At 40.8% G+C, this 12,500-nt stretch overlaps 2 protein-coding genes and 1 long non-coding RNA gene across 4 annotated transcripts in view; all 3 read left to right on the top strand.

Annotated features, from left to right (window-relative positions):
* LOC144056865 (uncharacterized) overlaps nucleotides 1-3,053 on the top strand; it is a 3,215-nt gene extending 162 nt beyond the window's left edge. The window contains exons 1-2 of the long non-coding RNA XR_013295129.1: nucleotides 1-1,883; nucleotides 2,052-3,053. The exon at nucleotides 1-1,883 is cut by the window's left edge and continues 162 nt beyond it. This is a non-coding gene — a long non-coding RNA (uncharacterized LOC144056865). The remainder of the gene's footprint in view (nucleotides 1,884-2,051) is intronic.
* Nucleotides 1-6,172, top strand: part of mbd1b (methyl-CpG binding domain protein 1b) — a 17,858-nt gene extending 11,686 nt beyond the window's left edge. For both annotated transcript variants that reach the window (XM_077573956.1, XM_077573957.1), the window contains exons 16-17: nucleotides 4,325-4,411; nucleotides 4,481-6,172. In XM_077573956.1, coding sequence (XP_077430082.1) covers nucleotides 4,325-4,411; nucleotides 4,481-4,951 — 558 coding nt within the window. In that variant the 3' untranslated portion in view covers nucleotides 4,952-6,172. The remainder of the gene's footprint in view (nucleotides 1-4,324; nucleotides 4,412-4,480) is intronic.
* Nucleotides 6,173-8,138: 1,966 nt separating this feature from the next.
* ccdc120b (coiled-coil domain containing 120b) overlaps nucleotides 8,139-12,500 on the top strand; it is a 21,727-nt gene continuing 17,365 nt past the window's right edge. The window contains exon 1 of the mRNA XM_077574288.1: nucleotides 8,139-8,482. The gene's annotated coding sequence lies outside the window, so the exon portion shown is untranslated. The remainder of the gene's footprint in view (nucleotides 8,483-12,500) is intronic.

Genomic DNA, 12,500 nt, shown 5'->3' with positions numbered 1-12,500 from the left:
GGTATACAGCAAAAATGTGTTCAACCTCAATTTAATTTATATAAGGAAGTTACTAAAATTTGCATCTAGTCTCCAAAACATACTAGTCAAATGAGACTGTCTCTTTGACCACAAAAATTTCACACACTTCACAGTCTCATGCATTATATTACAGTAATTTTTGGACTATAAGGTGCACCTGACTATAAGCCGCGCCAGCTAAATTTGGGGAATACTCGAGTTTGTTACACATATAAGCCGCACCTGACTGTAAGTAGCAGGTGTTTTAATATTACCACACCGGGTTCCCGCTACTTTCTTTTCCATAATGAGGGCGCAAATTGTCTCACGCTCGTTCTGTCTCTCCTACTATATTTGGGCTCACGTGGTTTGTTTTGCTCTGCCTGACGCTCTTGCGCTTCCTTTATAGTGTGATCTAATGGATAAGCCGCACCTTTGTACTCGGGATGGCTCGATCTGATCCACTGGATTGGTATTGAGTCAGATAAAGGCCAAAATAGCTGGATCGGGATCCAATAGTTTTTCATTATAACCAATCCGATCCATTCCATAATCCATGTCACTTTGTGTGTCATGCCGTAAACACGGACGCACCGTCATCATGGTTGCCACACGCCTGTTTTTTCCTCTCGTGAGCAGAAGCCAACATTAGTCATGTCTGCGGTGTGGACTTACTTTGTGTTGGAGGAGAAAAGCAAAACATTGAGTGCAATGCTTGCAAAATTAGTGTGTCAAGGGGCGGCAGCAAAACCGAACATTTCAACACAACAAACTTGATAAAGCATCTGAAGAAGCATCATGCAAAGGAGTATGGAGAATTTTTACAGGCGAGTGCAAACAAAATGCGCAAACTGCAGCAAACTTCGAGGCTGTAAACACTACAGACTACAAAACTCGCTCCGGAGAGCCCCAGGGCCAAAACGATAGCAAAGTTATCAAGTTAATTTTGCTGGATGACCAACCACTTTGCGTCGTGGAAAATGTGAGGTTTCGAGGTTTGATACAGCATTTGGAGCCGCACTATCAACTACCAAAGCGGCACACCATCTCTGATACACTAATCTCACTGAAATACAAACAGGTGAGCGAGTTCATCTCTAAACGTTTGGAAAGTGCAATCATGGTTAGTTTAACAACTGACATTTGGAGTTCAGACGTGTGTCCAGTGGATAGACGCAAGTTTTACTTTGCGGACAGCTGTGCTACAAGCTAAGCAGTTTTGTGGCTCACACACAGGAGAGGCAATCGCTAAAGCAACAGAGGAAATTTTGTATGCATGGAAAATGGACAAGAGCAGAGTCCATGTAATCTTGCGGGACAATGCCGGCAATATGATAAAGGCAATGGACCATCTTGGGGTTGCTCGTATTGGATGCTTTGCCCACACACTGCAGCTTGCTGTTAACGAGGGGCTGCTGTCACAGGGAGTGTGTGTGACGCGGTGGCTGTTGGAAGAAAAATCGTGGGTCATTTCAAGCACTCACAACTTGCAAGACATTCAAGAGGAGTTGAATATGCCGCCCAAAGGTCTACAGCAAGATGTACGGACACGGTGGAACAGCTCATATTATATGATTCAGAGCCTCCTTGTGTGCATACACAGCGGAATATGACCTGCCATCCACACTCACTGCAACCCAGTGGGGGCTACTCGAAGAAACTGTACAAATTCTAGCTCCTTTTGAGGAGGTGACAAGGGAGGTGAGCGCCTCATCTGCCTCTGCGTCTGATGCCATCCCCATTGTGCAAGTCCTGAAACGCCTTCTCAGTCGACCAGAAGAGACAGATGAGTTGTCTTGGAAGTTATGAGAAGACGTTTCACACCTGGAGACTGAGCCAATATACTCCGTTGCAACGCTTCTGGATCCAAGATATAAAGACAGGTATGCGTGCTTTCTTTATTAGACTGAGTGAACGGATGAATGACAGATTCATATACACAAAGTGTTGTTGGATTTGTGTTTTTAATGTATGCACTGTTATTCACAATAAGAGTGGATTTAATCACTGGATATGTTTAACCATGTATATGTTTATTTTTATCGTTCTAGATACTTTTCAAATGCAGAAGCCTCAAGACGAGCAAAGGCTGTGCTAATGGCAGAGGTAATGAAGTTGGAGGAGATTAGGAGGATCAGAGCAGGAGCCTTAAAGGTAGCAGAAGGGACCGCATCCACCTCAGTCAGAGCTAGCAAAGAAGGTAGCACGAGTGGAGGTTGCATGTACCGACCGGTAAGAGCAAACTTGGGGACATTTTTGCCGAGATCATGGAGGAAAACGCACTTTGTCCTGAGCCTGCCACAAGTGGTGCGCGTTTTGAAGTGCAGACCTACTTCAATGAGTCGACTATTTCGTGTTCAGACAATCCACTGCTGTATTGGAAGACTAAACAAAATAGACTGCCCTCCTTGGCTGTCACAGCTGCTAAATTTCTTCGTGCACCTACAACAAGCGTGGAGAGCGAGACGCTCTTTAGCACAGTCTCTATCATCATTAATGAAAAGAGGAGCAGACTAACAGCTGAAGGCTGAAATGTTCATCTTTCTGAAGAAAAAGCTGCCTTTCATGTTGCAAGACAAGGCAATTTAAGTATTTCCAGTTCAAGGTCAGGCAGCCAACATTTATTTTTTTTCAGTGAACATAATGTTTAGGTTCATGTTTTACATACAGTTCAACATCAGCAGTTACAAATTCAGCAGACAATACATCACAGTGCACTTTGTTTACCATTTCTGTTCTGTTTTTGTTTTGGTGCAGCAAATGAGGTGTATAGGTGTATTTTTTCTGATTGTGTCTTAAAAGTTATACCTACTTTATTCTTGTTAAGTTGCGATTATTTTACGGAAAATTATTGCAGTTTTGCAATGTCATTGTGACTTTTCTGTTTATACACGAGGATTATTTTATTTCATTTAGATATTTGCACTAGATTATCATTGCACGTTGTTTTATAAAAAACATTTGAATGGTGCAGCTGAGTCTGCTGTGTTTACAGTGTTGATATATCAGATGTGAGCTTTAAGTTTGAATAAAGCCACAGCAATTACACATAACCAGTGTTTTTTCCTTTTTTCTTTAGGGGACCAGAATTGTTGTTGTGGGGTGTTTTTAGATGTCAGTATAAAAAAAATTGCATCCACATATTATAAAAAAAAATTTTTTTTTAGCGGGACAAAAAGAATTGGATCGGTATTGGCCGATCCTCAAGGCTGCAGTATCGGATAGGAAAAAGTGGTATCGAGCCATCCCTACTTTTTATTAGCCGCAGGGTTGAATGCAAGTGAAAAAAGTAGCGGCTTATAGTCCAGAAATTACTGTAGACGCGATGTCTCACAAGATTGAGTCCACAAGAAGAGATGAGATTTTTGCAAAATTTGTAATATAAAATAATGCCTAATTAAATTTTCCAGTTTTAAAAAATGATTTTTTTTTATTGAGCAGACTGCAAGAAAATTATTGGCCATGGTCTGAAGTGCAAATGTAAACATAAACAGGAGTGTCACTTTTGTTCCAAGCTCATTTTTTAAATGCTGCAAGAGCAAGTAACCTGCAGCTCAGATATTTCCTTCTACTGATTAGTTTTAGGGCTGCAGCTATCAAATGTTATGCTATTCGGGTGTCCTACTGAAAATTCTATTGAATAATTGGGTATTCGGATAAAAAGATTAAAGAACTAACGCCTAAAGAACTAAATTATAAATACAGGAGACCAAAAAAATGTTTCACTTAATAATGAGAACCAACTCGTTTTCATTTTTAATCACCTTTTAAAAAAAAATATATATATATATATATATATATATATATATATATATTTATAATCAACTTTTTTTTTTTTTTTTTTACCTTAATTTAAACTCAGCAATACACTATTTTCTTCTGTAAAAATTATCCCCATAGATTTGAGAGAGACAAACGAGGTAACGTCACAATCACAGTAACAATTTTGCCGGCTAATTCAGCACATTTGAGTTAGCCAGTTTTTTTTTTTTTTTTTTTTTTTTAAGTGATCAGCACGGCAACAGGTTGATGACACATTTCAGCCAGTGGGCATTCAGTTGAGTGTATTTGACTTTTCTGACTTACGCTTAAAGGAGAATATACCACTTAGTTGTTGGCAATGAACGAATAAAACAAACTTTTTCTTGTTTTTAATTTGAGTTGAAATCATTTGTAGTGCAATTCCACTTACTGTCTTCAGACAAACACATTCTGGTGTTTTACACTGTCAGCGTTGCCAAGGCCTCGTTTGTTAGACTACATATCGTCCAGTTTGCTATGATTAAAATGTGTTTCATATTGTTGTTGCTTATTTTTTTTGCAGGACGAGCAAAATGAAAGGAATGAAGAGGAGTCTCACCTTGATACAGCTGGTCGGAGGCCTGTAGAGCAGAATCATGAGTTACCTATGGTAAGTGTTGAATAAAAAATGATTCTCACTGTAATTTAGTGTTATTTTGAACTCCTTTCGCCCCTTCAGATCACACAGATCTTCAGTTTGGCCGATAATCCCATCGAAACAGCGGAGGACGTTGATAACAAGCTGGTGAATCTGCTCAATTCTTTGCGCTGCACCTCATTGCCAATCCTCTGGTATGCAGTAATGGCGAAGGGCCCACAGATTCAGCTTGTCCAGTGTTCAAAACAGTCCACTATGTCAGATACCATAGTGCTGATCGACCCGGGCTTCTTCTATCAGGTGACTGTGCAAAAGCAGCCGCTTTTACCCACCCACTCGCTGTATTGTAAATTCCCTCAAAAGTTGACCTCTTCCACTGAAGTGGTCAGTCTGCTTTTGGGCCTGGAGAAATATACTCTATGCCAGGGGCTGCCCCCCAAAGAGCCTTTATCCAGCCATGCCCCCATTACGTTGGAGCGGGCCGCAACGTGTGAGTTCTTGGTGAAGAAAAATGTGGACATCTGCTTTTATTGTAAATTGCTTTGCGATTGAGGATGTGGGACCAATATGGAAGAACTGCTGTACAAGTATTTTTTTTGTTCAGTACATCGACACGCCGCAGATTGACCTCTGACCTGGAATAGTACAATTGAAGCATTACCAAAGGCATTCCAAGGAGGAGCATTACTTTCCGCAATATTTTTTGTGTCTCCATTCACGGGCGAATGCCCTGGCCCCTGACTTAATATTGTGGTGAGTGGTAAAGTTGATCAACTTTTACTTGAGGAATCAATACATATGTACAAAGTGCGCTTCACATCTTTTCCCTCATACTATCTGTCCTTTGCCAAACGGATGCTTCAATAGTAATGACATCTCCCATGACCATACCCACTTCTACCCTGTATTTGATCAATTACTCCTTGTATTTTTTTATTATTATTTTTTAAGAATAAGTTATCACCTCTGCCAAGAAGGTATGTGGGTTTTGTAAATTTTTTAATTCCCCATTTTTTACATTTCCTGCAAGGATGTTTCTATTAAAATTGCATGATAATACCCACATTTGGTGATGATGATGTTGTAATCAAAAGATGGAGGTCCCCTTGTCAAATGTCTTATTTAAAAGAAAATGTAATCTAGGGTCAGAATTTTTTTTTTCATTGCACATATCAAAAAATATGAAGATGATGTGAAGTCATGATCTGTCTATTATTTGATGTGTATGATTCTTAAAGGAAAAATGACCCCAGGAATTGAACCGAAACAGTTGCAGTTGTTCAGTCAAATATTTCTCTGGTTTATCTAATGTTGCTATGCAAAATGTCAAAATCTGTTAGCACGAGTCAATTACTTACATTTTCATGTGATGTTTGTTTTAAAGCGGGTTTGTAATTATGCAGATTAATTACTTAAAAGTAAAACACCAGCGTGATTTTTCTGGATTTCTTTCGACTTTGCTCCTCACAGTGCACCTATGATAATATTTTTTTTTTTTACAGGCCACCATTATTTGTAAGTGGGAAAACTTGCACAATCGGCAGTGTTTGAATTATGGTCAGCACTAGATGTATACTATAATTCTTGGCCCTGATGAAGACTGGGGTATATTTTGCTCAAGTAATTGTGTATCCCTAAATGGTTTAGAATCAGATTTTAACATGTTCAGAATTGTTGAATATTTCATTTAAGTGTCTGTTAAATGGGTCCCAGACGCCTGCATATGTCATGTTTCAACCTAAAAAGTAAAACAATTGACTTTTTTATAATTCAGTGGTGTCCTGTATTATTTCTGCAATTAAATTATGGCTGATGAAAAGGGCCTGCAGCCCCTTGAGACTGACAACATTTCTTTTTTCGCCCTCATGTCTAACCAAGGGTTCTCAGAGAAGTGTCTGTGGGGGAAGTCAAATCTTAGGTTCAGGAGGTGCACTGTGGTTTTCGTCTTGGCTGTGCAAAAAACTGTGGACCAGGTATACACCAGCAGGGTCCTTGAGGGTGCATGGGAGCTCAGCCAACCATTCCACTGTGTAATTTAACGTCCATTGTGTGGACTTGGAGGTGTTCGACCGTGTCTCCCAAGCAGACTAGTGGAAAGTGCTCCGGGCGTATGGGGTGACAGGAGCAGAGGTAGTGGCCAGCATCCTTGAGAGATGTTTAAGGCAAAGAAATATATATACTGTATATATTTGTTGAGAGAATTGAGAATATTGTAACATGAATAGCTCTCTGAAACTGTCAAAACTGGTCTTTTTTGTTTTTATGTATTAAGACAATGTTTTGACTGTGATTTAATTGGTCAGGCGTACCCAATGTTGTGGACCTTGAGTAAATATATTGTGCAATTGTCTGGCAGATTATTCCTTCAGTTAATCCTTTTGATCCGCGATCCAAAATCCAGAATGGCAAAATCCTCCAGCGGTTAAATTAGAATAAAATTGAACTCCATATTTTTCCTCCTGCAAGCCGCAAGGACCTTAAAAACAATTCCCGGTGTTTCACAATCCATGATAAAACAAAAAATTTCCAAAGGGATCGGTTAAATGTAGGCAAAATGCTAAAAAGATTACATTTTTGCCCAAAATACCATGGGATGTTGTCTTGCACATAGGGAATTGTGACATTATGTTTGGGGGGGGGGGGGGGGGGGGGTGTTCTGTTTTTCGCATTTTGTCTACATAATGGATGGATGGATGCTACAATTCCGACCTGACGTCACAAGTCAAAATGGCGGTCAACTCAGTAAAAGGAAGCTCTCTGCTCATTGAAAAGCATTGGACTTTGGATCGTTGTAATTTGATTTGTGAGGATTATTTTGATTGCAAAATGCAATGAAATGTCGTTTGACTACTATAACAATTTGTGTAGTTTGTATGCTAGTCACAGGCAAAAGCAAAATACGCCGTTTGTTTTCACTGTGTAAAGGAAGCATTTTCATTTTTTATTTTTGCATTGTGGAAATCAGAAATCCCCGAATGTTCAGAATTGTCAATATGTTCGAGCGACTTTATTAGTATGTTCAAATGACTTTGCTTTGTTGTACGTTTAAACAACTTTGTCAAGATGTTTAAACGACTTTATATAGTACGTTCGAACGACATAGCCTATAGTCAAAACTGTTTTACTCCACATTGGCAGTTGCACGCTTCTTCTTGGCTACAGTTTACAGTCGGCTGTTCTGAGAGTAGCCGACTGTAAACAGAGAGAACTGTTACACTTTGTGGAATATATATATATATATATATATATGTATGGGTATATACCCAACTTGATTTCTTCATTGTTTATTTATATATTGTGCATCTATAGGTGAAAAAATAACTACGTACGTGTGGGGTGGGAGCCGCAAGGATTTCATGCTTGGAGCCCCAAGAGACCCTTGCAACGCCACTGCTTCCGCTAGATGACAGAATATACGCAATTAACCTGAATCTCCACTTCGTGTTGTTTTTGTTTGACGGTGGGGATTTATTCTTTTGTAAAATGCGTGCCTTATAAATAAAGACGACTTGACATGTCTCAATCTCAATAAAGGTTGGGAAACACTTGACTGTAAAGATAGAAGAAAAACAGTGCCATCTTTTGGATGAGTCGTCACTGGCTTTCCTTAATTTTGTTGCGAGTGGTGAGGCGAGTGAATCGCGACATGTGTGCAGGTACCAGCAACTACTCTTACCTGCGTGGATTTTCGCCACATTTAACATGTCTTGTTACTTTGTTAGGAGGGAGGTCAGGTCACTGTGTCCTCGGTTGGATTCTATCGAAGGCGTGCTGCATGTGGGCGGGGCTTAGTGCTGTTGTTTCCGGAGGTAGCTTCAGTCGGCTCAGCTCAGCTGGGATGCGAATCGCTCTTCTTCACGTTTGTCTCCCACAGTCTGACGGCTAGAGGTGTCCAATACAAATATCGGTCGTGGGCTGTTCACAATTTAGACGTGGAGCTGCCATGAACAAGGGGGTTCGGACGCGTGGTAGGTTATTGGCTTAGTGGAACACGAAGAAGAGCTTGTCGTGTCATCCTGCAATGATTCTCGTTCCCGGCTTGAGGACCATGGAGACCTCCCAAGGCATCGGTCATGCTCTCCGGTAAGAGGGGTTTCTTCTCCAAAGTACACTCATTTAACTTGCGCGTTTGCGCTTAAGATCTATAAATACAAAATATATTGTGTAAAATTGTTTCCATGATTGAGAGGCGAAGTGTAGGAAGGTGTTTTTGTCGTCTGCGGCTATGCAGATGCATGTCTGTGGATGGATGCAGCGCCACTTTAAATTATATGTAAATTATAATAGATGAACCTAAACATATGTCCCCACTGTTATGCCTGGTAACACATGGACACTGCGAATGTTTATATGAGCGACGGAGTAATTTTCGGCAGCAAGTCGTGGATTGCAAGCCCGTGTAAATGTATTAAAACGTGCAGCCTCACAGGAGAAATACGTGTCATGCTTCCCCCCCTGTTGCTGAATTGTTATGGAGCGAAATACAGACGTATAGGCGTGTTTCTGCGAGTGGGCTCAATAGATTTTTATGGGTGCTATTGCTGCTTTCTCCCATGCAGCAGTGTGACGGCCTATCATTAACAGATTCCTCAACAAGGATGGCTGTCAGGTCCTAAAAAAAAAAAACGACCGTGAGGGTCAGTGAATGCCTGCATGGGGATTCTCTGGTCGTGTCCCCTTTGCTGTGTTTGCAAAGCAGCCCTCTCGAAAGTAATGACTGTTGTGTGGCCTGTTGTTGTATTTACCTAATGAGACGTTACACCTTTCCCAAAGAGACTTGGTTTATTTGATTTATTGCAGCCTTTCATCTTGATCTCTTTAACACATGCTGCTGTGTTTGTTTTCCCTCTCTTGTCTCATGTTGTCCACCCATCTGCTTCGCTATGAGCCACTCCCTCACTTTGTATGTTGCCATCAAATAGCATGGAGAGTGGATGCTGACCCAGATCACTGTACACTTTGCCATTAAGTTCAGTCAGGGTGACATCAATTTTTATGTTGCTTATTATATATTGACTGAAAAGATTCTGACATCTGCTTTGGATGTAGCGCAGTAGTTTTTTTTTTTTGCAAGCCTCAGAGCTCATCTACAATTGTGAAGTGACCCACATTTCTTCCTGAATCAGATCCAAACTTTGCTATAATGTGATTAGTGCAAGTATTTGGATGTGACTACACTGTGTGTACTGTAGTTCTGAACCTTTACATAAAAAAGTAGATTACAGGCACATTAGAACCTCCAAATCTGGACTACACACAGGTTTGCGTCTAGGTGTTAAAGAGCAAAGGGAAAATGTATCGGAATAATCCCCTCCGACGTTTGAGCCACATTCCTTTCTTTATTACTCCCCCCACCTTGGCTTAGCAGAATCCAGGTGGTTAGCTATCTCGATTTGTTTCAGCTGTAAGAATTGTGTCAAATGTGCAAAGGTGAGTGTCAAGAGAAGAGAAATAACCTGTGTTGGAAGTGCTCAGTCAAAGCTAAGCTGCCCGCCTTTATGCTGCTTAATATGTTATGAATCAATATAATATGGAAAGCACAGGTTCTAACTCCTGGTGAAATTGTGGTTCACTACACCTCCATAAAACCTTTGCTCATTCGCAACTGACGGTAAAAGCTTATTTGGTTGGCATTTGGCCCTGGTGGTCGTCTCCCAAGTCGGAGGTTGTGGGTTCGGTCCTGAGCTCTTGTGACTGTGTCGAAGTGTCCTTTAGCAAGATACTGAACCCTCACAATTGCTCCTGATGTTGCATCATCAGTAGGTGAATGAGTCTACTCACCTGACTTTATGCAGACAGTGTAGGTTCAACTCTCACTCATTGATAGTGTGAATAGTTGTCTACGTATGATTGACTGGTGGTATCACAGTCCTGAAAATTGGAACGAGCGGGTTTGATTGTCCGCTCAGCTGGTATTCCCCGTACAGGTGCTCAGGGTGTTCTCGGTGGGGCTGTCTGAGATGGTAAAGTTGCTGGTTTGCATGTGTCTTGGCAGATGTTGCCTGAAGATTTTCCACCTTCTACACCTGGGCTTCATTTATGCTGAGTAGAAGAAAGCTCCTTTGCGGGGAAATCCACTCTTTGCTCTTTTGACTGTTTGCTTTGATGCTGGCAAGGTGCACTGAAGTGGTCACATTTGATTTTGTATAAATTTCCAGGCTTTTATGTGACTTCAAAGCATAGCGTTCCTGAACATCCATCCATCGTCAAGGTTTAAATTGTTACCATTGTTACTGCCATCACAGCAGAGTAGCCAGCGTGTGATACTTTTGGAGTTATACTGTTGAGTAGCATGTGTGTGCAGAAACAGCTCACATGTCTTCTGCTTATCAAATAAACAAGGCCCGTTGGAAAAGATGTGGGGCCACGGTTGGGACATGTTATCATGATTTGTCACAACTGCAGCCTGAAACAGTCGGACAAGGAGGAGACGTTCCCTCTCGTCTTAGCGGGAATGTATAGTTGTAACCTTGTCTGGTTACCATGTGTATGTTCACAACAACAGCAGCAGCTGTGTCAACACCAGCAGTCAACATGAGGGCCGGCCGGTCTCACCTGTGCACAGCGAGCGTGAGATGATGTCTCAGCTGCTCTTTTACGCATCAGCTGCTCTAACGTTGCTTAGTTGACAGGACTAACAATCAACTAACAAACATGTCGTGCATCTCTTTCCAATTACAATGGTACCACTGTTGCAGGAGAGTGCAACATGTACTAAACACTATTTTGACAAAAGCAGAAGTGTGTTTGTGTTGGACCATTGTGTTTTGTCCATTCATCCAGAAAAACATTGAAGAGGTCAGAAGTCACTGATGTTGAACAATAGGGCCTTGGGTCACAGTCTCTTTTGTAGTTTGATGGGGTTCGTCCACATCAAACTCCTTTAAGCGCATACCATTATGCACCTCGTGATTGGTGCTGAGGCACAGTCAAATAGAAGCACCAAACATCTGTTCCAAATGTCTGATTAACTGATTCCAAAATCTGCATTCACACCCACGTTAACAAGGGAGTCATGAATCAACTCAAATTGGTTACTTATTGTACTCTTCTTGAAAAACGCTACATAGTCCAAAACATGAAAAATGCAAATTGGTCAAATCATTCAAACATATCAGAGGCCTATGTTGGCCCATTGATGCAGCGTATCAGCCCATGGAAAGGTTTTCCTTTTCAGTTTAAAATAACTTACTTCAACCACTTTACGGTGGCCAACATCAGAAGCCAGGATGTTTTCTCTTTGGTCCCATTTTAAAACCATCCCCTTTGTGTTATACTAGCCTTGTCTTAGCTAGCATTAAGCTAGTTTTGTCTCTTACCTCAAATGCACTGCTGGGCCAATGGCAAATCATTTAATAGTGCTCAGTTTGGGGGAGGAAATATGCGAGCGCCCATAATGACAATAAAAACATGTTTACTTATGTAAGCACTAGTTCGTACACTACACTGTTGACAACTTCACTGAGTATTCAAGTATGTGCAACTTATCAGAAGCTAACGCTGTTTGCCAATGCTTAACTATGCATCCAACAAAACTCAGTGTGGTTTTGCTTAACTTTAGGCAGGAAAATGTGTTTGTGGCTGTGTCCGAATGTTCACTCTTATCCCCTAACCCCTCATTCACTATATTCCCACGCTATATAGTAGCCAGTGCTCTCATTTTTTTGGGCAAATCAGACGGCCAGCTCAACTTGCTCCTCGTCGCATATCACATGACCACCGTACCTGTCATGACGCACCGGCGCATAATAAAAATGTGAATAAAAATGTTTCAAAACTGTATTTCCTTTGTTGTACATATTTTCTATTAAAACAAATTAATTATTTCTGTAGTACTAGCTATATAGGTACCAGTGTTAGAGTAACACTGCGAGTGTTAAATATAACACGAGAAAAGTGTTGATATGTGTTCACACCAATTAGTGTAAATCTGACACTTTTCTCACACTTAACCAGTGTTATAACCAGTGTTACTCCAACACTGTATAGTGTTAAAAATCGACACTGGTAAACACTGAGTAGTGTTGAATACTCTACACTTTACTGTTTAACATTTAATTCTGCCAAACTACACTTAACTTTCGTGTTTAAACACTTATGA

This window comes from Vanacampus margaritifer, chromosome 8, assembly GCF_051991255.1.
Source record: "Vanacampus margaritifer isolate UIUO_Vmar chromosome 8, RoL_Vmar_1.0, whole genome shotgun sequence".
In the NCBI taxonomy this organism is placed as follows: domain Eukaryota; kingdom Metazoa; phylum Chordata; class Actinopteri; order Syngnathiformes; family Syngnathidae; genus Vanacampus; species Vanacampus margaritifer.
Note: the sequence above shows the minus strand (reverse complement) of the source record. Positions and strands in the feature narration are given on the sequence as shown.